We start from the raw sequence: 22,917 nt of genomic DNA on the forward strand, positions 1-22,917 counted from the left end.
AAAATCCAGACTTTTATTAATTACGGAGTGCCGAAATAAGCTCTCCAAGGTGTGTTTTCCGTTTTTGGCTCTGCACATCATGAGCTCTTGACTGCCAACCTTAATTCTTTGCAAACTCCAACAAATAAAAGTGGTCGTTGGCACTTTTCATCAACGGACCTCGAAAGTGTTTCACAACAGATCTGATCTGAGCTGTTATTGTCATGGGTTGCAAGAATCTGTGGCACAGAAAAGCTGCAAATACAAGCACGATATTGAATGTGGGTTGTCCACAGCAGTGTAAAAAGCTGCTGTCCTTCAGCTGAGCCACAGGACCCGACCCTGTGTATGTTCTTGGCTGTTGTGGCTGCCCCATCCCTGGAAGTGTCCAAGGCCAGGTTGGATGAGGCTTTGAGCAACCTGGTGTAGTGGAGGGTGTCCCTGCCCATGGCAGGGGGGTTGGAACTACATGGTCCCTTCCAACCCAAACCATTCTAGGATTCTATGATTCTATGAATTAAATTTACCTTATCATACAATTGAATTAAATACAGGCACTTTCAACTAACGCTTGGAGAACTGGGCTCAGAGTTCCTAAAAGCTGGATAAATATGCTAATTACTGGATCTCTCTGTCTGAGAAGACAGCTATCATTTTTGTGGGATATCCTTCATATTTAGCCTGCTGCAATTACTCACCTGGGTGGGGCAATAAAATAGCCTGTTTGGAGATCTGCAGGCTTCCTGCCCAAAGCTCTTACATTGGTTGGGCTGTGGCTGTGTATAATTTGATTTTCACCTGAATCTCTAAGTGTTCATTAAAAATCTTAGCCTGCCTAAGAATCAGTGCAAATCATCCAACGTTACAGCTGTGAAAGTCAGTGGGTGTTTTGCAGCCTCTTCTAAAAGGGCTTCAAGGCTCAGGTCTTCCTAAGCGCGATGGTGATGCCAAGTGCCCAATTCCTAGGAAGAGCCAGTGACTAAAACTAGCACTGTTTTGGGAATATAGCATACTAGAGCCTGCTGACACCCTGCTATGTGGGTGTCTGCCCAAGCTCCCTGAGGTCAGGAGGGTGCCACAGTGAATATTTCTTCAGGGAAACAGTCCACGTTTTAAGGACCTGGTACACCAAGATGACTTCCCAGTAACGTTCCTCCTTACAGGCTCCATTCAGATGGATCTCAACAGAATGCCCAAACCTGCCAAGACTGCTGAGAAGTGCTCCTTAGAGCTAGTGGATGAGACCTTGTCTTCAAGTCGCTTTGTGTCACTCTTTGAGCAGAAAACTGTCAAGGGATGGTGGCCCTGTGTTGCTGATCAGGACCAAAAGAAGATCCTGGCGGTAAGGTGGCCTCTTCACGTGTTCTCTTGGGGAACTTACTCAAAGCATTGAGGAGGGATGTGGCTGGGCCAAGCACATGCTATGTGGACGTGGCTGAGCCAAGGATGCCATGGTCAGGGCAAGAAACACAGTCTTAGGCTGCAGATTTTACAAATTGGACCAACTTTTGTCAGCGGGATGTTTTGCAGAATTTGTCCAGCACCATGGAAATGCCTCAGAAGAAATTATTTGTTCTGTGGGACTTTTGCTGTGTTTTTTTGAACATATCACCTAATTTGAATTTGTATCATATCTATTCTTAATGATGTTGTGTTGTGATAAGTACCAGGGAAAGGTTTCAAGCTGTCAGAGTGATATATTTAAATGTGTCTGGGCTCCTGTTCAAGTCTTTGGTGACTGTTCAGTACAGGTAAGGGAGTCCACACAGTGAATTAAGTCCTTCAACAAAAGATCTTTCAGTCAGTTGCTGAAACCTGGGTCTCAGTGATGTTTGAGAGGTCCTGGGGTATCTGCTCAGAGCATTGCAGTGGGCAAGTGAGGGATCTGTATGAAATTCACTCTTGCTGGGCTCCTCACGGTCCTTGTTGGTAGTGGTTGGGTTATGCTCAGAGTACTTTTTCTTTCCCCAATCAATATTTTGTGTCATACATTCATTCCTCACCTTTCCTTTTTTTTTTTTTTTTTTTTGTTTATAAATCTGTTCGTTTTTTTTTTAACCCACACAGGGCAAATTGGAAATGACTTTGGAAATTGTGGCAGAACAAGAGCATGAAGAGCGGCCAGCTGGCATGGGTCGGGATGAGCCGAATATGAACCCTAAGCTGGAGGACCCCAAGTAAGAGCATTTAGAGTGGAAAAGTAACCAGTGGGGCACAGAGTTCTCAAGGAGCAAATTGAAAATCTGGGTTCCTAGTTTGGGATCTGCTGTCTGCAATGGGCTTGCTCCCATGTAGACTGCATTTCTGAACTGCTGGTGCTCAGACTGGATGAGCTGAGACAATCCAGGTTGGCCGAGAGGCTGGTCTGGACTGCCAAGGAGGACATTTGACATAGTCTACCCAGAGGGAGGTGGGTTTGCAGGTTGAGCAGCCAGATCGTTACAGCAGGGCTTGCTCATGGGCTTGGGGATCCAGAAGGGTGAAACTACTGTGAAACTCAGAAGCGACCTCAACTTTATTTCGCTCCAGGCGCCCGGAGACCTCCTTCCTGTGGTTCACCTCCCCGTACAAGACCCTGAAGTACATCTTGTGGCGGCGGTACAAGTGGGTGGTTATCCTGGCCATCGTGCTCTTCATTGTGCTGCTCTTCCTGGGGATCTTCGTCTACGCCTTCCCGGTATGATGGGTGCAAGAGAGGATGGGGGGTGGGAGATGATCAAGGTCTCAAGTGTTCCTCCAGGTCTCCGTGGCTGACCAAACTCTGTGGTGACAGAGATGGTCCCGCGTGGCTGCAAAGACCCCTGATGGTCCTTGAGGAGCAACCTGGGGGACCACGATGGGACAAAAAGAGAGTCTGTGCCTCCGGTCTCTGCCGCAGCCTCCCAGCCAGGTGCTCCCCTCTATACGTCCATGTTTTAATTCGTGTCTAATGACGCTGAGGTCCATCGGTTGTTTTCAGAGAGGTCCCAGCAGCTGATGTTGGAGGCATTGGAGGGCTGGTGGTTAAATCCCTGACAAAGATGCGGCCTCCTTAGCAACGCGGCTGTTTTACGGGGCTGAGCAGTGGCAAACCCCACGTGGGTCTGTAATCGGTTGAAGGTGCAGGGCAGCTTATGGGCGTTCAGGCAGCCCCGTCTCTTGTTATCATGGCTTGGAGCATGTTACACCAGCGTAACGTCTGAAATGAGGGGGAGGGCTTTCACCTCATTAATCAAGAAAGTGGCTCTTTCTTGTCTTACTGTCAGTTTCACTGGCAAAACAAACTAAATAAATAATGGAGCCTTCTAGTTTGGCTCGGGATGGAGTTTTGTATCCTCCTCTGTTCTACAGCACTGGAATAATTCATGCTGGCTCTTGGATGCTGTTTCCCCTCCTCCTAGACTGATAAGAAAAATGGCCCACCTCTCTCTTTCCAGCGCTTAACAAATTCTGCTCCTTGTATATGATTTTCTTTTTCTTTTTTTTTATGAAAAAAACTCACTGGGGTAATTTATAACTTCATGGGAGAGAATGTGGCTGCCTTTTGCAGATGGCTTTGTGCGCTTGCAATGTGTGACCGAACAGTGAAGTGTGGAATTTCTCCTCACCATCCTAATCATTTTCAGATGAGTAGAAGTCGTGCATGCTGGGTTGTTCCCATCAAGAAAAAAGGGGATGGGATTAGATCATGGCTCTCTCTGTCTCTCTATCCTCATATCCATGGATAAAGCTGGGAGACTTCTGCTGGAGAAACGATTCCAGAGGTGCTAAGTAGTATGAAGGAGGAAATAATTGTACAAGTGCAGATTTCTGCTGCGTTGCCCCCTCCCTGCCCAGTTCTTGGAGCCGTTCGTGGAGACTCCCTGTTCTGTCAAGTAGCAGAAACCAAGACTTTTCCACCCAGAAGAACTTGGTGTTTCCCTGAAGCTGCAAGTGGCTTTGCGTTCGTTCCAGTGGTATCATACAAAAACAACATTGAGAGGAGAAAAAATTCACGAACTATAAATATTGATTTACACTCATTATTACTTGGGACTTTTCCCTGCTCCCTAGCTGAATGTTGTTGTATTTAATTTCATCTTGGTCGGGTCAATTTTTAGTCAGATTTCAAAAAAGTAAGGCCATGTTTCATGGAATTTTTTGTTTTTTATATATTTGGCCAGCTTCCCCTAGATTTTTGAGGTCACTGGTTCTGTATCTACTTGGAGATTTAGTTCCTTTCCCCTTTCTTCAGGCACTAAATTTGGCAGTGGCACGGGTGATGGTTTGCTATGAAGGATGCCCCTGGCATCCCGACCTTTGGCAGGGCTCACCTGCACCGTCCTGGTTAAATGCATGGAAAACCAATCCCTCCTCACTTCTGTTTTGGTGTGCGTGCCAGGAGCACCATCAGGTCCCATTTAAAATAAGGACCTTGCTGCATTTAGTGCTGTATGTGTGATCTTGCCACTACACATGCAGCTTCGAGGTCCCACAATGAAGGCACAGGGTTTTGTGTGTGTCCTGCCCCTCTCATCCTGGGAAAAGGGACGGGTGATGGGAGGGAAACCTCAAGGGAATGCCGTTAGGGCACGTGGACCATCAGTCTGAGCAGGCAGAAGGTAAGGAAGAGGGATACAGGGATGCTAAGGGATGTGTACAGAGGTGAAGTTGCTATTTTCCTACTTCTCTTGCCCTTTTTGCTACAGCCGTGCATGAAGAGCTCGTCCACAGCTTTCTGCCTGTCAGGATATCTGCTGGGACCTCCACGGTCCCTCCAGTCGTTGCTTTTCAGCAGCTGGTCCTTGGCTCAGCAGGAGCCTGGGACGTGCCTGCAGTCTGACTGCCCCTGCCTGCAGCCTGAACGTCCCTGCCTGCAGTTCAAACGTCCCTGCCTGCATCCTGAATGCCCCTGCCTGCATCCTTAATGTTCCTGCCTGTAGCCTGAATGTTCCTGCCTGCAGCCTAAATGCCCCTGCCTGCAGCCTAAACATCCCTGCCTGCTGATGGAATTCCCTGCCTGCAGATGAAATGCCCTGCCTGCAGATGGGATGCCCTGCCTGATGGAATTCCCTGCCTGCAGATGAGATGCCCTGCCTGCCCACAGCCTCTCCACCTGGGAGTGTTGTGTATGATGCACCAGATGCTGCCAGAGAAGTCTGAGCTCTGGCTCCAATCTTGTCTTGTTTGGGCTCTGCCTGAGGATACCCAAGGAGGGTATCTTGTGCCTGAGAAATAGATGTCCAAAATACTCCATGGGAAACTAACGGTTCTGTGAGCCGGGCTAACCCTGCATGGCTCACCCTCCCTCCCAGACAAACGGGAACCTCACCTGGAAACAGACCCCAGGCATTTTCAGTGGTTCTTGGTATAAAAAACAGGGGTTTTTTTTGGATCTATTCCTGTTGCCCATATAGTGCCGAAAGCTCCCAACCACAGTGCCAGCTCTGTGGTCGTAGTAGCTGGAGAGTAAGAGCAAATGTCCCATTTGAAAGCTGTGTGCTTCCACCCGAAACGGCGAAGGGCTGTCTGTGGTTCCTAATGGGAATGCCCAAAGCCCAGTGCTTCCCAAAAGCTCAGGATTTTTAGTGAAAATGAATATCTTGATCTTGTTCAGAATACCCACCAAGAGATACTTTACACACCAGGGAAATATTTTCGCTATTGAGTTGAGAAACAAAATATTCTGCATAATATTATATGTAAGTATTCTGCAAAATATACACACCTTTAGAGGTAACTCATGGAATCAGAAACTTTTGAAGATGTGGTACCTTTGTGCTTCCCCCATCCTCAGGACACAGAGTACGTGTGATGGCTCATGGGCTAGAGTAAAGATCTTCCCATTCCTCCTCTCCAGTCCTCTTCAAAGTCTCCTTCCCAGGAAGACTTTGTGGAACCAGGAGTTATTTGCCAGCCATGGAATGTGCGTGGCTGCTCCGGTGGGATCTGGGGTCCCTGGAAGGAGCAGGGGGAAATGTGGGGAAGTGAGGACGGGTCTGGAAGTGCTTTGGGGTGAAGAGAAGGTTCATCAGGACCTGTGGGGAGCTGGGAGTACTGCAGTAGGGGAAATTCAGGCATCAGTCCATAAGAAATCAGTCATCGTTAGCGCAACTGTTTACAGAGCAACCTGTTTTAGTGAGCGAGAGGCCATTTCCAACTGAAAAGCCTTTTGGTTTTGGGTGGAAAACTGCATCGTATTGCAAATTTCCTTTAAAAAAAAAAGTTGTCTAGTTTTACAAGAATGGGAAAAAATGTTGAAAATCTGATATTCTGAGGTTCTTCATTTTTTTTTAACTTGAGGTCTTCCACCCAGTTTTGGTGTCGGATTACTCACTGGTTTGCCTTAGCTTGCTTTGCAGAGTGGTTGTCATTATGGTCTGTACAAGCTGGGACTCTGGGAACAGCATTCCCTGGGTATTTCCTATATGATTTCCTTAGAGGGTCCTTAGATTTAACTTGACATCAGAAGACTCCTTAAACAACAGATGAAAAGTATAATGAGATCCAGTAGCTGGATGTTGAAGTTAGAGGAGTTATTCCAGTGGAAATAGGATGCTAATTTTTGAGACGAAGGGTAATTAACCATTAGAACAGTTTGCCAAAGGTTGTGGTGAATTCATCGTTGCTCAAGTCATCCATGTTTCGAGATTGAATGTCTTTCTACAAGATATGCTCTAGTTCCACCCCATTCTCCTGTCCAGCAGTGCCCGTTTATGGCATGTTCTGGCGCTTTTTGGAAAGGTCCGGTGGCTTTGATGGACTTTTCATCTGACATTCCCATAGCTGAGCAGAGCTCTGCCTTCTGCTGTTGGAACGGTTGAGTGAAAGTCTTGGGCTAGATGCAAGGTCAGAAGAAAAGGTTGTAGAAGTCCAGTCTTGGTAACACGTAGGGAACGCTGCGGTGGAGTTATCTCCCTGGAGCAGTGATTATTGTAAAGGTTTTCATGGCTACCGCCGTAGAAAAATGTAACGCTACTTCCAGCTGGAGTCAGCTCTGCTTTGCAGCACCGTGAAAATGTTTACTACCTTTTAAAGCTCTGTTTGTGTTCTTCAAGCCCAGCGTTGCTTCCATTGCCATTAATTCTAATTACAGCTTGCTTTCTGCACTGATTGATAATCCTGCTTGGCTTTCAACACTTCGTTAATACAAATTTCGGAGCTGGACAGAAAACTTGCTACCCTCCAGAATGCAACCAGTCAAATCGTAAAAAATAGGAGTGTTTTGAAGGATAGACTCTGAAAGACAAATGGATGGGTAATTAATTCGAAGGTTATATGTCACTGGAGGCTTTTCTAATGACTTCTGGTAAACTGCCCTAACAACTTTGCTTGCTTGATTTATGGCATTATTAGAAATCCTCAATTGGCAAACTGCCTTATAATTTGCTACACATTGTAATTTATCAAGATGCCTTTGGTCAGACTTCACTTCAGTTGTGTGTATTCTTTTTCTTTTTGCCCCGTTCCTTCACAGGTCTTGCTGGTAATTAGCATTAAGCTTTGTTCCCCAAAATTGTGGTTTGTTTTGTTTTGTTTTTTTTTTTTTTTTTTTAACGTGACAGAGTGATAGAACATCCTGTACCAATTAAATTCAATATGCTTGGGAGGGACTTCCAAAGGGGCCAGTATGTGGTCGCAGGGATTTGAATCAGAGCTACTTTAAATATAGCTCTTTCCAAACGACCTCAGCGTCTATCTTCATCTGTGTTTTCATTGTGATCTCGATAAGCGGTGTTTGCACAGCATATTGTTTTTCACAGCGCTGTCATCTTCCTTCAAGGAAGGAATTGCACATGAATAGCCTAAAATACTGTGACACGTCATTTTTGTGGCAGCCTGTGCTTCACTGTGCAGTAACAGGGACAGGAGAGATCCCAGAAAACAGGGGCAGAGAGGTCCTGCCTGGGGTGTCTGCTCTCAGGAACAAAACCCACACCGAATGCTGATGCTGAAACAGATGGCTGAGGCGTTCCGGGATGTGGACAAGGCAGATTGAAAAAAAAAATACATCAGCAATAAGTTTGCATTTCTTGATTGCCTTTGGCAGATTGTTTGGAGCTAGTCCATGGACCTGCAGCTGGGTTCGTGTGAAGGGATTAAACCGGTATGGGGCAGGGCTGGAGAACCATCCTCTTGCTGCTCAGACCAGCTGATTGCTGGCGTGGTCCTGGGTGCAGGTTTTGACATGCTCTCCAAAAAATGGGAATTGGCCAGAGAATGGATGGGAAGCAGCCCTGAGGAGAAGGACTTGGGGGTGCTGGTCGATGAGAAGCTCAACATGAGCTGGCAACGTGCGCTGTCAGCCCAGAAAGCCAACCATGTCCTGGGCTGCATCCAAAGCCGCGTGGGCAGCAGGTCGAGGGAGAGGATTCTGTCCCTCTGCTCTGCTCTCCTGAGACCCTCCCCTGCAGTGCTGCCTTCAGCTCTGGGGTCTCCAATAGAAGACAGACATACGGAGCTGTTGGAGTGGTTCCAGAGGAGGCCATGAAGATGATGTGAGGGCTGGAGCACCTCTGCTATAGAGACAGGCTGAGAGAGTTGGGGTTGTTCAGCCTGGAGAAGAGAAGGCTCTGGGGAGACCTTCCAGCAGCCTTGCAGTACCTGAAGGGGCTACAGGAAAGCTGGAGAGGGGCTTTTGACAAGGGTGTGTAGTGACAGGACAAGGGGCAATGGCTTTAAACTGAAAGAGGGGAGATTTAGATTAGATAGAAGGAAGAAATTTTTTACAAGAGTGGTGAGACACTGGAACAGGTTTCCCAGAGAAACTGTGGCTGCCCCATCCCTGGAAGTGTTCAAGGCCAGGTTGGATGGGGCTTTGAGCAACCTGGTGTAGTAGAAGGTGTCCCTGCCCATGGCAGAGGGTTGGAACTGGACGATCTTTCAAGTCCCTTCCCACCCTAACCGTTCTATGATTCTGTGATTCTATAGAATGTTGTGACACAGCTTGGCAGATGCTTGGGGATCCCAATCAGGGCTCATATCCAAAGGGTCCAACCCAACAGGCAGAGCGGATGATGGTCACCAGTTTTGAGGGGGCAATGGGGAGAAGGAGCCGTAAGAATGAGAAGTCAGGGCTTGGGTAGTGAAAACAGCCTTGGGGTTTGTGGGGGACCAGCACAAAGAGAGAGCGGAGGGGAAGGGGCGCGGGAGTCTGAGGGGAGGCTGGAGAAGCTCAGCAGAGAGCTGAACGTGTCTCCTCACCTGCAGGAAAGGCACGTGGGCACCGGGATGGTGCTGGTGGGGAGGTGCCAAAATTCTTGCAAAGGTATGGAAAGTTGGAAATTCGTCTTAAAAACTGGTGAAAGGAGCAATCAAAGGTCAGGATCGAGTCCTGGTGCTCGCTGCTTGGTGCTTGTGCCCAGTAGCCTCTACTGAAAGAAGGCAAGATCCATTCTCTCACGGATCCTGGGCTTTCCACCGTCCTTGCTAGTGGGAAAGCACTTTTTGCTTGCTTGTCTCTGCAGGCTGGGGCTGGGAGCTCGGCCGTCGTGCCTGCCCTGAACGCAGCCCTGTCTGCCCTTCTGCCTCGTGCCCCTAAAACACTTCAACCTCCACGTGCCACCCCACTGTCCCTGCTTCGAATCAGCTTTTCTTTCCTCTGTTTTCCTGTCCCTCTAGAACTATGCTGCTATGAAATTGGTGAAACCTTTCAACTGAAGCTGTGCTGGAAAATCCCTGGAAGGTCCGGTGCCTGCCTGGGGATTTTGGAAAGGAGTTGCAGCTCTGCATTGGGTCACATCGACGGATGGAGGTGAAGAAGGAGCAGCCTCTCTCATGCCCTGGGCTGCTGCCAAATGAAGATACCACTTACCCTGCTGCCATATGCAGAACCCCACCAACGGCACTCACCTCGGAAGCAGCACATAAAAAAATACCTATTCTGAAATACTTCTTATTTTACTTCTTTGTCTGTCTTCTTTCTTTTTGTTTTTGTTAAGCTGCTCTGATTTGTAAAGCTTGGACACCAGTGCAGAACTGAAGAGGGTGGGGGAGAAAAAGGACCTTTTTGTTTCTAGTCCTGTGCTGAGAGCAGCCCCAGGAGCGAAGCCGTGCAGGTGGGCTTTGCTTTTCCCCTCCCCTGCTGCATGTAGCCCCTGCGCCCACAGCTCGCTGAAACTGTTCATCTTTTTTTTCTCCCATGCTCCTAAAAACACGCTGAAGCAGAACAGTATGAACCGGCTGCGACATAAGCGCGGGGCTCACTGCCGCTGGGTGCCAACGAGGCGGGTGACAACCTGCCCCTTGGGCAGCAGCCGTGCTGGATTTCTGCTTTGCACACAAATTATTCCAAGACGTACCCTGCGGGTCTTGCTCAGCCTCCCACCGAGCACACGGCGGCTGCGACCGGACTGGGATGGCAGTGCCGGGACAATTCTGCTGTTTTCCATTCCCTCCTCCTGTCCCTCTGTTTCTCTGGGGCTGTGATCAGGTGGAGCAGTGTGGATTAAGAGGATTTCTAGTGTTTTGTAGTGCTGGCTCATGTCATCAGAGGAACAGCATTAGCTTCAAATTTTCATCCTGCATCCACTCTTCCCGCAAGGAACCATCTCCCAGAACAGGGGCATCAGACATGAAAGCAAATGTCCCTTTGAGAGGCAGCTGTCCTGCTGCTTTGACACCGTGTGGCTTTTGCTACGGTCCCTCCAGCCATAAATAGATATTTCCCTGCTGCCCTTCCACAGAACAAGACGTGTCTGTGGTTTGATTTATCCCCTGGAGCTGTTGCTACTCAGCATGACGTGAAAGCAAGTAGCAGTGAAAAGCGATCCTGGGGATCAGAGTTCCTCAGGACAAACTGTGCTGATGGAAGCTCCTGCCCAGCTCCAGTGAAGCACTTAAGCCTGTTCTCAGCAGACGGCAGGGGAAAAGAAAGCCGTCTTTCAAAAATCCAGCAACACGCCTAATTGCTTTGCTGGATTGGGATGATGTGTGCTAAATGCCATGTTGTTTGGTGCTGTAACAGCCCTGGATTGCACGGGTCAACTCCCTGTGTAGCTTTGAGGTGGAGCACACGCAGCTCTAAAACCCTGTCCCTGCTGCCCAGGTTTGGCTGATCCAGTGTCCCCCTCCCAAAAGCTTGAGAGATGAAGTCGGCTCCGGGCTTGCGCTCCCCAGGGTGGGCATTTCTTTTTTACCGGCGCAGTTAAATGCCTCATTTTTGCATTTGTTCAGTTTTTCCCTGGGAGCCTTCCCACCTCCTTTGCATCCACACCCCTGTTCATTAGCCACTATCAAATCACCAGCTCTTGGTCAAATTTTTCCGTATTTCTTTCTCCCTGAGGGTCTCATGAGCTGAGGACAAAAGTCACTTGTGTTTGCACCTTTCTTAATGAGTTTTGGGTTTCGTATTTGATGACAATGTTGGCGTGCACCTCTTCCACCATGACCCAGCTCTGCCATGGTGGGGTCTGCACATCTTGCTGAGTGCTCGCATGCCTTGCTCTCCCATCCACGGTGGGAAATCAGCCCCATTATTTCATTTTCTTGCTTGGGTTTGCAGAGACTGTGAAATTTCCCATCTTGGTTGGCATTATCGCTCTGTGACCCCCACCTATTCCAGTAACTAAATCTTGGTGCCAAGACCCCCAAAGAGACGAGTGACCCATGCTTGAATGCAAAACACTGCTTACATCTGAGTGCTCATCGTCCATCCTATCGCAACAACCACTGTCCATCCCAGCAGAGACAAGTGACCCTACCAAAACACACTCGTGTGTTACCTCTCCAGAGCCTCTCCCAGAAAGAAACCGTATTTTATTCCCCAGCACTTACCAGCAGGTCTTCCCTGACAAACTAGATTGGGTCATCAGTGATGCGTGAGCAGGATCCAGGGCGTCCAATTGCATAAGGGTAAGGAAAGGGTTACATCCCTACGTGCAATCCTCTGTGCTCCCAGTCCACGCTGCAAGGCCAATCTTCATGCCAAGAAGATTCCGTGGGACTGTGGTGGGTGAAAGCAGGTCTGAGCATCTGAAAATACCAACTCAGTCCCATTTGCATGGCTGCTTGAGCAGCCACATCTGTTTGCCCAGCTGTGGGCCCTCCAGAGCTCAGTTAAGTCTCTCCACCAAAGCCAGGCAGGAGGTGGGACCTATATAAAGTGTTCCCTGTGGCTCCCTCTTATTCAGGGCTTTGAAATGGCTGGAAGATGTATGTATCACCTGTTTATGCCTTATATGCAATAATGCAAAACGCACTGTGGTTACAAATGAAATGCCCTGAAACCTGCTGCCTGGTGTGTGTTATTGTGTAGATGGGATTGTGGCACCTTGCCTCCTTGGTGTGGGAATGTAAAAATGCCACTGGAGGGAACAGGACAGGGAACAGTGGTTGTTGCGCTCTCCTTTTCTCACCTCTCTGCTGCTGTCGCATGGGAGCAGATGCAGGAGGAGAGAGCAGAAAGCGTGGAGAAGGGAGGATGGACGTGGGACCGGGGTTGCAGTGCTCCCAGGCGATGCAGCCGCTCGTACCTCCTCTGCAGGTGCATTTGGCACCTGAGATGCTGTGGTGTAGAGTGGCGAAATGACCCGGCTGTGACAACGTGCCTCTCCCTGCTGCTCGTGTCAGCGGTGCCCTGGTCCATGGCACCGTGCAGGCTTTGTGTGGGGATCACATACCTCATCTCCCCACCTGGCTCAGAAGGCTGGTCTGTGATCCGGAGCATCCCATGAGTGGGGTGGGTGAAGGAGCAGTGGGAAGCTCGGGCTGCCTGTGGCTTTTGAGGAGCCAACCTCCAGCCTTGTCCTGGTGAGGCACTGGCAAAGAGGTCGATGCCCACTTCATTCGCAAACCTAGACACTCAAAATATGCCCACTGAAAGCCAGGGCTGGCTGGAGAGGGAGTGGATGGCTGAAGAAGGGAAGAGAGGAAAAAGATCCTACAGATTTCACCCTCCTGCTGTAGCAGGGGGGCAGAAAGAGTTAACCCCATCCAGCTGCTCTGTGCATACACAGAGGCATACCATTACAACAGTGTGTAGTGATAGGACACGGGGCAATGGCTTTAAACTGAAAGAGGGGAGATTTAGATGAGATCTAAGGAAGAAATATTCTACGATGAGGGTGGTGAAGCACTGCAACAGGTTGCCCAGAGAAGCTGTGGCTGCCCCATCCTTGGAAGTGTGCAAGGCCAGGTTGGATGAGGCTTGTAGTGGAAGGTGTCCCTTTCCGTGCCATGGCGGTTGGAACTGGATGATCCTGAAGGTCCTTTCCAACCCAAACCATTCTGTGATTCTGTGATTCTATGATATCTCTTTGCAGATGCTCATTAGGATGGGCGTGAGCAGCTGGAATGTGAATATCCAGATCCTTCTTGGGACTCAGCCCTGGTGGCTCTTGGCCCAAGTGAAGACCTTTCCCTGCTGTCTCTTCCTCTTCCCATTTCTGGACTTGGCTCAAAAAGCAGCAAGTCCCTTTGGGTCTAGGTCTGTTTCTTCCCTAGAGGGAAGGACTTGTCTGGCCAACACGGACACCATCCAGAGTGACCCGAGGATTCATTCTCTGATACCTTTTTGGAGCTGTTTAGCATCAACAGGCTGTGTCAAGGAGATGCTCCAGGTATGCTGGAGAGATTTACTGGTGAGATGGGGACTTTTTGTGCCTGAATCCCCAAAATGCCTTTCCATTGCTCTGTAATGGTGCAGATGGATGCTCCCTGCTTTGGCACAGGAGACCCCCTCCACTGCCTCATGTTTTGGGGTGGTGCCTGGGATCTAGGGAGGCAGGGGATGGGGAGACCCAACTGTCCTAGACTTCATCTGAGGAAGACACAGGGGTTTGAGCTGGCGCTCTGAGCTGGCATCGTGCAAACCCAGTCTGCCAAGCCCCATCGCAGCCTCTCACACCCCACACATCATCGGGAAGTCCTGGAGGAAGACCAACCATGTCACCACACTGAACACGTGAGAGAGATGGTCCTCACTAAAGAGGAGGGGGTGGCAGGACATGAGGGGACAGGTCTTGCCTGCGCCTGCCTGTGCACAGATGCGTGCAAAAGTTAATTGCAAAACGTTCCGCTGCCTGAACGCTTTAGCGATGCTTGTTTTTCTATTATTTCCTTGGCCTCCCAACTTATGTTGCATATAATTCAAGGCTGGAGTTATGAAGTGTGCGAGCTCCTTCAGGGATGCTCTGACAACACCCCGTTGTGTTTCCCAGCCCTACAAGCTGGAGGGCAGCGAGACGAGGAGCTGGAAAGCTGCCACTCTGCCTAGGGGCTGAACTCCCTTAAACTCCAGCAGGCTCGCTGGCACGTCCAGAAAAACCCAGCAAAAGAGCTGAACCGACTTTTCTCTTCAATAATAATAATTCTATATTCATTGCCCGGTCTTATTTGCCCAGAAGAGAGAGGTTTCCACCCAGAAGGGTGGCTTGCGATGAAGTGGTTTTGAGGGGAGGGAGGTGGTGGAAGGGTGAGGGGGATGAGGGATGGGAATCAGGTCAAGACGCTGCTGTAAAAACACTCTGTGAAGCCCTTTGCGGTTGTGTTTGTTGGTTTAACCCCTGTGAACGGGGTCTGCGGTCGGTTTTGCTCATTACCTGCTGACAGGGCGGGAACACGCCTGGTGCATGGAGGCCTGGAGAGTTGACCTACTGGGATGAGCTGCAGAGAAGACCATTGTGGCATCCTGGCCCCAAAGTCCATTAGTCTTCAGAGAGGAAGGTGGAGATAGTCCTGACCTCAAGTGACACAACTCATTTCAGTCTTAGCTGAAGGTCCGACCCCTTAAACTGCTCCCAGACACAGAAGAGTGTTTACTGGTCCTGAAATGTCCTCCCTGGTAGAGGCAAACACAGAGGGAGTTATGATGAGTATATATATTATGAGGCCAGGCTGGCCGAGACTTTGAGCAACCTGATGTAGTGGAGGGTGTCCCTGCTCATGGCAGGAGGGTTAGAACTAGATGATCTTTGAGGTCACTTCCAACCCAAACCATTCTATGATTCTATAAAGGTGGCTCTGTTGGCTCTGGAGCTCCTGAACTGATAGCCTGAGCTTTCTATCAGCCTCCTCCACGGATAGCACCGTGCCATCACTGCTGGGACAGCCGCCAGCCCCATCCATGTTGCTGCAGTCTGTCTTCATCCCAGAGAAGCCAAACATTGTGCGCTCGGGGGATGATATGCGGTGATGTGTGCGTTGCGCCTTCTGGGCTCTGCTCTGCTCCGAGTGAGGACGGAGATGCCCAGGCAATGGGGCGTGAAGCTACTGTGTCTTCGTCTCCACTGTGCATCAGCCTCCAGAAGGTAAATGAGCTTTTTTTTTTCCCCATCTGCTTTTCCCATTCACATCCCAGCCTCCTCAAATAACAGATGCTTTAAACGAGCTTTGCAGCAGAGCAGGCTCAGTGCTGTGAAACTTTCTGCTACCTTTGAGTGCAACTCGGTCTCTGCTTTGGTCTTTGGGCTGAGTCCAGGGGGACCTCCGCAACTGTTCGGCTCCCTGGCACTTGGCCTTGGAGCAGCCTCAGCGTTCCTTGTCCATCGGGAGGAACACTGTAGCTGTGTACTGACTACCAGGTGTGTGGAACAGGGTCCCCTGGTACTGCATGGTAGATGTCCTAGCTGCTTCTCCTGCAGCTCCTGGGACAACAATGTCCATGAAGCTGCTCTCCAGTGCTGCTGGTGAATTCTGTGGTTTTCTCAGCACCATAAAGCTGTCATATGGGCAGAGGGTGAGAGTAGGAGTCTGTTATACTGTGGGTGGCTTAACTCTGCCATAGGCTAAAGCATAGGATGTGAGAGACTGTTTCTACCGAAGTCTTTGAGTCCTGTACAAGTCCCTGATAGGGTGAGGAGGCAGAAGTGCACCTTAACCAGGTTTTCTGCTGGAAAGCTCCGGATCTGTACTACTGGTGATAAGTACTGGGCACTTAAACTAATTTTACAGTTATTGATGCTATGATAACAATACAAACAGTAATGCTGGAGCTGCTGGTGTTACCAGAGGCTTATTCAGGAGTTGGCCATCTATGGTGCTAGGAGCTGTATGCACCGCACAAAAATGTGATCACTGTCTCCATAAAATGAAAAGAATTTATTCCTCTCAGGCAATACTCTGAATGGGGATTAGAGTAAGTAAGGGACACAACCAAAGCTCAACTATGGAGGAGCTCAAATCCACAGACACTGCAGGGGAAGATGCAGCAGGTTTGCAATGCAAATAGATCCAGTTGTAAACACTCTCAATGCCAAACTACATGCTTGAGACTTAAGGGTAAATCCAAGGTAATACTGAGGTCAGTCACGGTGATTGGCACAAGGCAAACCCACCGAGGCTCTGTGCTCTCCTGCGTGCTCTGTCCCTTCGTTGCCCCCTTGACTCCCAGCTCCGCAGGGAGCTGTACTCCACGCAGTATGCTTTTAGCAACCAGCCCATTTTGTTGTGAATATGCAGGTGTTTGTCCCTCTTTCCATGGGTGTCTGCTCAGTCTGACATCTCACGCAACCCTACCTCTGTGCTAGATGTCTGCCTCTAGTTTCGGGCCGTATGCACCATCATCCAGGCTGTGGGGTGATAAAATAGTCCCAGTAAAGGATGGCTGTGACTGATGCTGCTTTGCTGAGCCAGGACTGAATGACCATCATACTGCCCAAACCCTGTCTTTCGCCCGAGGCAGTGGGCACAGACAGACCATTGGCTCCCCTGGTCTCCAGGGAAGGGAGGTCAGCGTGGGGAATGGCGACCATATTCCCTTCTTGCAGCATTAGCAGCACTCAACTGGTGCAGGATCAAGACATCAAAGTGTGTTGTCCTGCTTCACAGTTCTGGAGGAGTCATTTTGTGTTCAATCTTTAGGAGCTGATGGGATCCAGCTGAGATGTTTGTTTGTGATTCAGTGTATCCCATCAACAAGTCTGGAGAACATGGACTGGATGTTTCTTATCTCCTCAAACTATGACTCCAGGGTACTATGACTGAGACACAAGAACAAGGAAAGGAAGAAAACATGAGTGTGATGGAGGTTGGCATGTCTGCACCCTCATGTGAGCTTGTAGCCAAAGGACAAAGCAGAATCTCAGAACAGGACCCTGAGTAGGGTTGAGAATTTCTGTGCAGAGCAAGGACTTTCCCCATTAAGTCAAAAATATAATGCTAAATGATTGCAAAACAAGTTATACAAAAGGATCATCGCTGCAGGGTTTAACATGCCCTTTGTCAATTCTCTACCCTCCTTCTGGATCAGAGGCAGGAGATGAGAGCAAATGGTTCCTCAGGATTGGAGGGTGCTGCCTACGTGCCATGTCAAGAAAATTGTGCGAAGAAAATGTGCATGTCAGTGAATGAAGGTCCCACGCTTTGGATTGAATCAATATTACAACTAGGGCAACTGTCTTGTGCTCTCCTTCCATCATGCCCACAAAGTTTTAAGGCACAGAAAGGTCTCAGACACATCTGTCTCACTGTGGTGAAGTCATGGCATCTCCTCTCCTTGTCTTCAGCAATGTCTGCCCAGTCAATCTCAAGGACCATGTGCTTTCTGCCCATGCTTTGGGCTACAGCTGTAGTACCAAGGGTCCATGCTGTGCCCGAGGTAGGATGAACCAGGTTTGTCCTCATCTCAACCATGTCCACCCAGTCCATAGGGAAGAGACTGAAGTTCTCCGTGTTTCAGCTCCCCACCACCAGAGTGCTGTGGTTTTCAGGCTCAGGCAACGTTTTAGCAAGGGCCTGAAGACTGAGAGTGTGGATTGTGGATGGAGGGTAAGTCTGGTCGGAGGAAAGAGCTGGGATGTGTACCGGGCTGCAGCAGTAGAGACACCTTCAAATCACAGGTCCAGTTGGTTGATGACAACAGAAGTGTTCCTCTAAGCTGCACGCGGCCAGGCTATACCTTCCCTTTGCTTTCCTCTTCTCTTTTGGTCTTTTCTCTGCTTTCTCCTCCATCCTTTCCTCCTTTTTCACTTATGGTTTGCCATCACTCTGTGTCCAGACCTCATCAAAGACTGCCATCCCGGGAGGAGCGGAGAATTACCACTTCACAAACTGGGAAAGCCCCAGCTCTCGTGGAGCTGGCCTCCCTCTCCCTCTTTGTCCTTCATCTCAGAACATGTGTCCTACCTCCTGACAATGGGACCTTTTGGTGTTTTTTCCCTGGAAACAGCATAATCCCATGTTTATGAAAAGCACGAAGCCAGGACACTTAAATTGGATGGAGTGCCTGGGGCCAGCTCAGTAGTTGGTGGAAGAGGCAGCAGTCTCTTTATCCCCCCTTTTTTTTCTTTGTCTTTTGGAGCAGACTCAAGGTTGTACTTCTATCTGAGGCAAATAAAGACAAATAGGATTTGGTGGATATGGAAAAGGGGGGGAAAAAAAAAAAGCCTGAACAAGCAAGAGATTTATGTTTGCCAGTGAAAACACAGTGGGAAGAGTCATCTGCTTGCAATGAAGATGGCTGTAGGCTGGAAAACAAAGCCTGAATTGATTGTCTTTGCCTATAGTCAACAGAGAACAATTGGCACCTGTTGGGATGAGTCACTGCAGCTGAAGACAGTGTCTCAAAGTAGTGGGCTGAATCTGTCTGGGGACTTGGAGCTGGCGGGTGACAGAAAGGTCAGAACAGAAAGGTCATCGGTGTGGCTTTGCAGTCTACATCTTCAGTGCTGGAAGTTTGACAAGGTGTCACCCAGCCTGCATCTGGAGGAGATCCCTGCACTGTAGCACACTGCCGCCCGTCCCTTCTTTGTTACCCCATGGACTTCAACCAATCTGGAGTCAGACAACCCAAAATCATCACTTTTTTAGAAATTATGCAATCTGAAGAAAAGCAAATAGAATAATACATGGGCTGCTTTTTTTTTTTTTTTTTCCTAGCTGTCTGAGTAATCAGGGATTTAAAATTCCACGATTTTCCTTACAAGTAGAAAACCTAAAAATACACATATTTTCATATGCGAACTGCCATTCTGACATTTCCTTCAACTCCAGCACTGGCTCTTTTGAGAAATACCAGAAAACACAAATCGTATGGGCAATGGAGACAGCTGGTATCATCTTCCTCATGGCTTGAACACATGAAACCACACAGTAATGTTGGAGACCTTTACTAATCCTCAAATGGTTCATAAAGAATGAAACATTGAAAGGGTGGATAATCCACTTCTTCCTACCTCCCCCGCCCATCTCAACCAGATGACGGGGGGAATTGGCACAAACTGGGGACCTGCCTCAAATGTGGTCCATTCTGGGCAACTTCGGCCATCCTGCAAAACTGGAGGGGAGGGAGTCAGCCAAGGAACTGGAGCAAATGCAGGGAAGAGATGCGAGGTATTCAGGAGAATGAAGTCTCCTTGTAGGAAGAGATTAGAAGACGTAGGCTTCTTTAGCCCAGCAAGAAGCAGGATCAAAGGACTGTGTTTGACAACCACAAAACTGACAGGAGTAAATCCCAACCAAGGAGAAGTAATCTAAAGGAAAATGTTGGCAGAAAAGATAAAATAGAGAGAAAATGTCTGTGGATACATTCAGGCTTTTATTGCAGCTAGAGCATCAGTTGAGGTCGTATTGGGTCTTGACCTTCCCTCAAGATTGGGCCCTCCTCCATGGTGCTTCATCTCCCCATGCCTCAGGCTTTCCACCACAAAGGGTTTGCTGTTTGAGACTCAACTGTGATCTGTAAAGCCCTCAGCTCCTGCTGGGTTCACCTAGTGTAACATGATCTGCTTTTTAGTTGCTCAACAGCTCCAGCTGTCGGTTTTCTTTTCCATGTCCCCGGGATGCTCATTACTGTCTCCAAAGGAAAGATATTCCACTAAACATAGACTCTTTCACCATAAAAATGGTTCCAAGCACGCAACAAGATTGGATAAAAGCAAATTTAACTATGTGCTCACCTCCAGAACCTATCAGACACTTCCAGTCTGAAAACCACCACAGAGGTTGTTCAGGTGGCTGTGAGTGATTGCACTGAGGCCAGCCCTACTGCATTTATTTCACCAAAACTGAAACGCCATGGAGGACTGGTGTTAAAGTGTTAGTTTCATCTGTTACAAGTGAAGTTCATGAACTAAATCATGAATTCAGATGGTTCAGAACTCCACTGTTGAGGGCAGTTGTCTGTTCTGTGTTGGTTGGTAAGAAGCTCGCCATGAGCCAGCAACGTCTTCTCACAGCCCAGAAAGAAAGCCTACCATGTCCTGGGCTGCATTCAAAGCAGCGTGGGCAGCAGGTCGAGGGAGAGGATTCTGCCTCTCTGCTCTGCTCTCCTGAGACCCCCCCTGCAGTGCTGTGCTCAGCTCTGGGGTACCCAACATCAGAAGGACATGGAGTTGCTGGAGTGTGTCCAGAGGAGGCCACGGAGATGATGCAAGGGCTGGAGCACCTCTGCTATGGACACAGACTGAGAGAGTTGAGGTTGTTCAGCCTGGAGAAGAGAAGGCTCCGGGGAGACCTTCCAGCAGCCTTCCAGTGCCTAAAGGGGTTACAGGAAAGCTGGAGAGGGGCTTTGGACAAGGGTGTGTAGTGACAGGACATGGGGCAATGGCTTTAAACTGAAAGAGGGGAGATTTAGATTAGATAGAAGGAAGAAATTTTTTACAACAAGAGTGGTGAGACACTGGAACAGGTTTCCCAGAGAAGCTGTGGCTGCCCCATCCCTGGAAGTGTTCAAGGCCAGGTTGGATGGGGCTTTAAGCAACCTGGTGTAGTAGAAGGTATCCTTGCCCATGGCTGGGGGGATGAAATTGGATGATCTTTAAGATGCCTTCCAACCCAAACCATTCGATGATTCTATGAGTCTTTCCTTGCCTTCATTATGGCATTGGGAAAATTCTCCTTTGTTGAGCCTGTGGACCCAAGTGAAGCCACAGGCATTACATTGGGCTGTGCAGAAGTTACAAGCCCTCAGGTCAAAATCCTATCCAGTCTCACTCTGCCAAGTTGAAACGGAGACCAGAGAGGGTCTGTAGCAGGAAATCCATTTCTGGTGTGCTGGCAGGTGTATGAGACGTGCCAGGCTGTCTAATTCAGTGAGGTCTGCTCGTTATTTGAGTGCAGGAGACCAGCTGAAGCACTGGAGACCATTAAATGCTACTTTTCAGTAACAGGCTTTTGAAACTGGCCATTTATTTTTACATACGGTGAGCTGTGTGATGAACACTGCAGAAGAAATAATAGCAAAGAAAAAAACGCTAGTGGGTTGCAGGAGGGAAAAATATCAGACTATCAAACATGTCGTCCCTTCTACGTCCCAATTGTGGAAAGCCTCTTAACAGAGATATCGGCTTCTTCATCACCTTGAGATAACGGCGTATCCAGACTTTGTGATTGAAATGTCAATAATTTGCATGGAGTGAAATGTGTTTTTTAGCTTACCTGGAAAAGATTGCCTGGAGCATGGCCGACAGTAAGCATATGAATCCTTCATCCAAGCCTGCCACCTGTGAGGCCTGAAAACAGGGCTAAAAAGTATGAAACAAACCAAGATGGTTTGAAGCCTGGTGTTGAGATTACATGATGGGGTTTTGGTAGCAGGGGAGTAGCTGCAGAGATGGCCCATGTAAGTAGTTGCGAAAAGCTTCCCTGGCTCCAAAACCAGTTGGACCAGCCTCTGGCCAGGTTGGACCCGCCCGTTCCCTCAGGCCAAAGCCAAGTTGATCAGTGCCTCTGCGAATGCCCTATTTAAGATGGGGACAAAGAAGCCCGAACGGGGCTGGACCTACACTGAAGAGAAGGGGCAGGCAGGGGGGGCCTGGCCTCCCAAGCAGGCAGCTGCTGGCATTGGTGCACCACCACTGGAGTGGAGATGGCCACAGTGGCACAGATTGGAGACCTCCAAAATGCCCCGCTCCCAGGCACTCGTTGAGCAGAGTTCGTCCTGCTGGGACTGCCCAGGTTTGTCAGGCCTGGCATGACTGCAGCGGAGAAAAGACTGAGACCAAAGAGAAACGGTCACGCAGACACCAGGTCAGTGAAGATGGAGTGGGAAGAGGTGTGCCAGAGCTGGGATTCCCCTGCAGCCTATGGTGAGATGGCAGGTGACTTCCTGCCTCCCGTGGAGACTAACTGTGGAGCAGAGACCCACAGCCTGTGGAGAACCCCACACTGGAGCAGAGATGCCTGAGCCTGAAGGGAGTCATAGAGAATGGCCTCCGTGAGCTGCTGGAGGCTGACAATGAGGTGGAGAGGCATCTGAAGCCCATGAAGAACCCGCACCAGAGCGGGTGGCTGTGCCCTCAGAAGCCATGACTCCATGGGGAAGAAGCCCACGCCGGAGCAATCCAATGGGTAAGGATTGCATCCTGTGAGAAGGACTCATGGTGGAGTCCCATAAGGAGAGGATCCACTGGAATAGGGAAGAGTGTCAGGACTCCTCCTCCTTTAAGAAAGGAGCAGCAGAAACATGTGATGAACTGACCTGCAGCCTCCATTCCCCGTCCCCCCTGCACCGCCACGGGGGAGGTAGAGCCAGGAAGGAGAGAGGGGTGGGGGGAAGGTGGGTTTTTTTTGAGATTTGGCTTTGTTTCTTTCTGAATGAACTGTTAAGGAAGTAAATTGATTTGTCTCCAAGACGAATCCGTTTTGCTGGGGGCCATGGTCGGTGGGTGATCCCTCCCTGATCCTACCTCGACCCTCAGCCCTTTGGTGACATTTTCCCCTCTCTACCGCAGTGGTGGCTGAGCTGCCACCTGGGCTGAACTGTGGCACCCAGCAGTTGCTCAATGGATATCCCAGCTGGATGCCAGGACTCCAGGTTGCAACAGGTCCCTTCCTCCTGCTTTTCCAACACTGGCAGATGGATCATCTTCAAACTCAGCAGCATGTTCAATCCCAGAAGCCGATTCTGCTGGGAGGAACATGCTGCCCCAAAATGGAGAGGGCAGAAGCAAACATGGGAACAGGTGAAAAAACACATGCTTTCCCTGAAAATGTGTAAAAAAAAGTATTTAAAAATGCTCATTTCACTCATAAGTTCTCCTAGGAATTTGGGAGATTCCTGACAGCAAAAACAAACTGTTCTGGTTTAAAACAGAATGAGAA

At 49.2% G+C, this 22,917-nt stretch overlaps 1 protein-coding gene across 17 annotated transcripts in view; it reads left to right on the plus strand.

Annotated features, from left to right (window-relative positions):
* DYSF (dysferlin) overlaps positions 1 to 9,597 on the plus strand; it is a 109,903-nt gene extending 100,306 nt beyond the window's left edge. For all 17 annotated transcript variants that reach the window (XM_086611419.1, XM_086611417.1, XM_086611422.1 and 14 more), the window contains 4 exons: positions 1,143 to 1,321; positions 2,047 to 2,156; positions 2,509 to 2,656; positions 9,559 to 9,597. In XM_086611419.1, the coding sequence (XP_086467545.1) occupies positions 1,143 to 1,321; positions 2,047 to 2,156; positions 2,509 to 2,656; positions 9,559 to 9,597 (476 nt within the window). The remainder of the gene's footprint in view (positions 1 to 1,142; positions 1,322 to 2,046; positions 2,157 to 2,508; positions 2,657 to 9,558) is intronic.
* The last annotated feature ends 13,320 nt before the right edge of the window (positions 9,598 to 22,917 follow it).

Source organism: Tauraco erythrolophus, chromosome 5, assembly GCF_009769465.1.
Source record: "Tauraco erythrolophus isolate bTauEry1 chromosome 5, bTauEry1.pri, whole genome shotgun sequence".
Taxonomy (NCBI): domain Eukaryota; kingdom Metazoa; phylum Chordata; class Aves; order Musophagiformes; family Musophagidae; genus Tauraco; species Tauraco erythrolophus.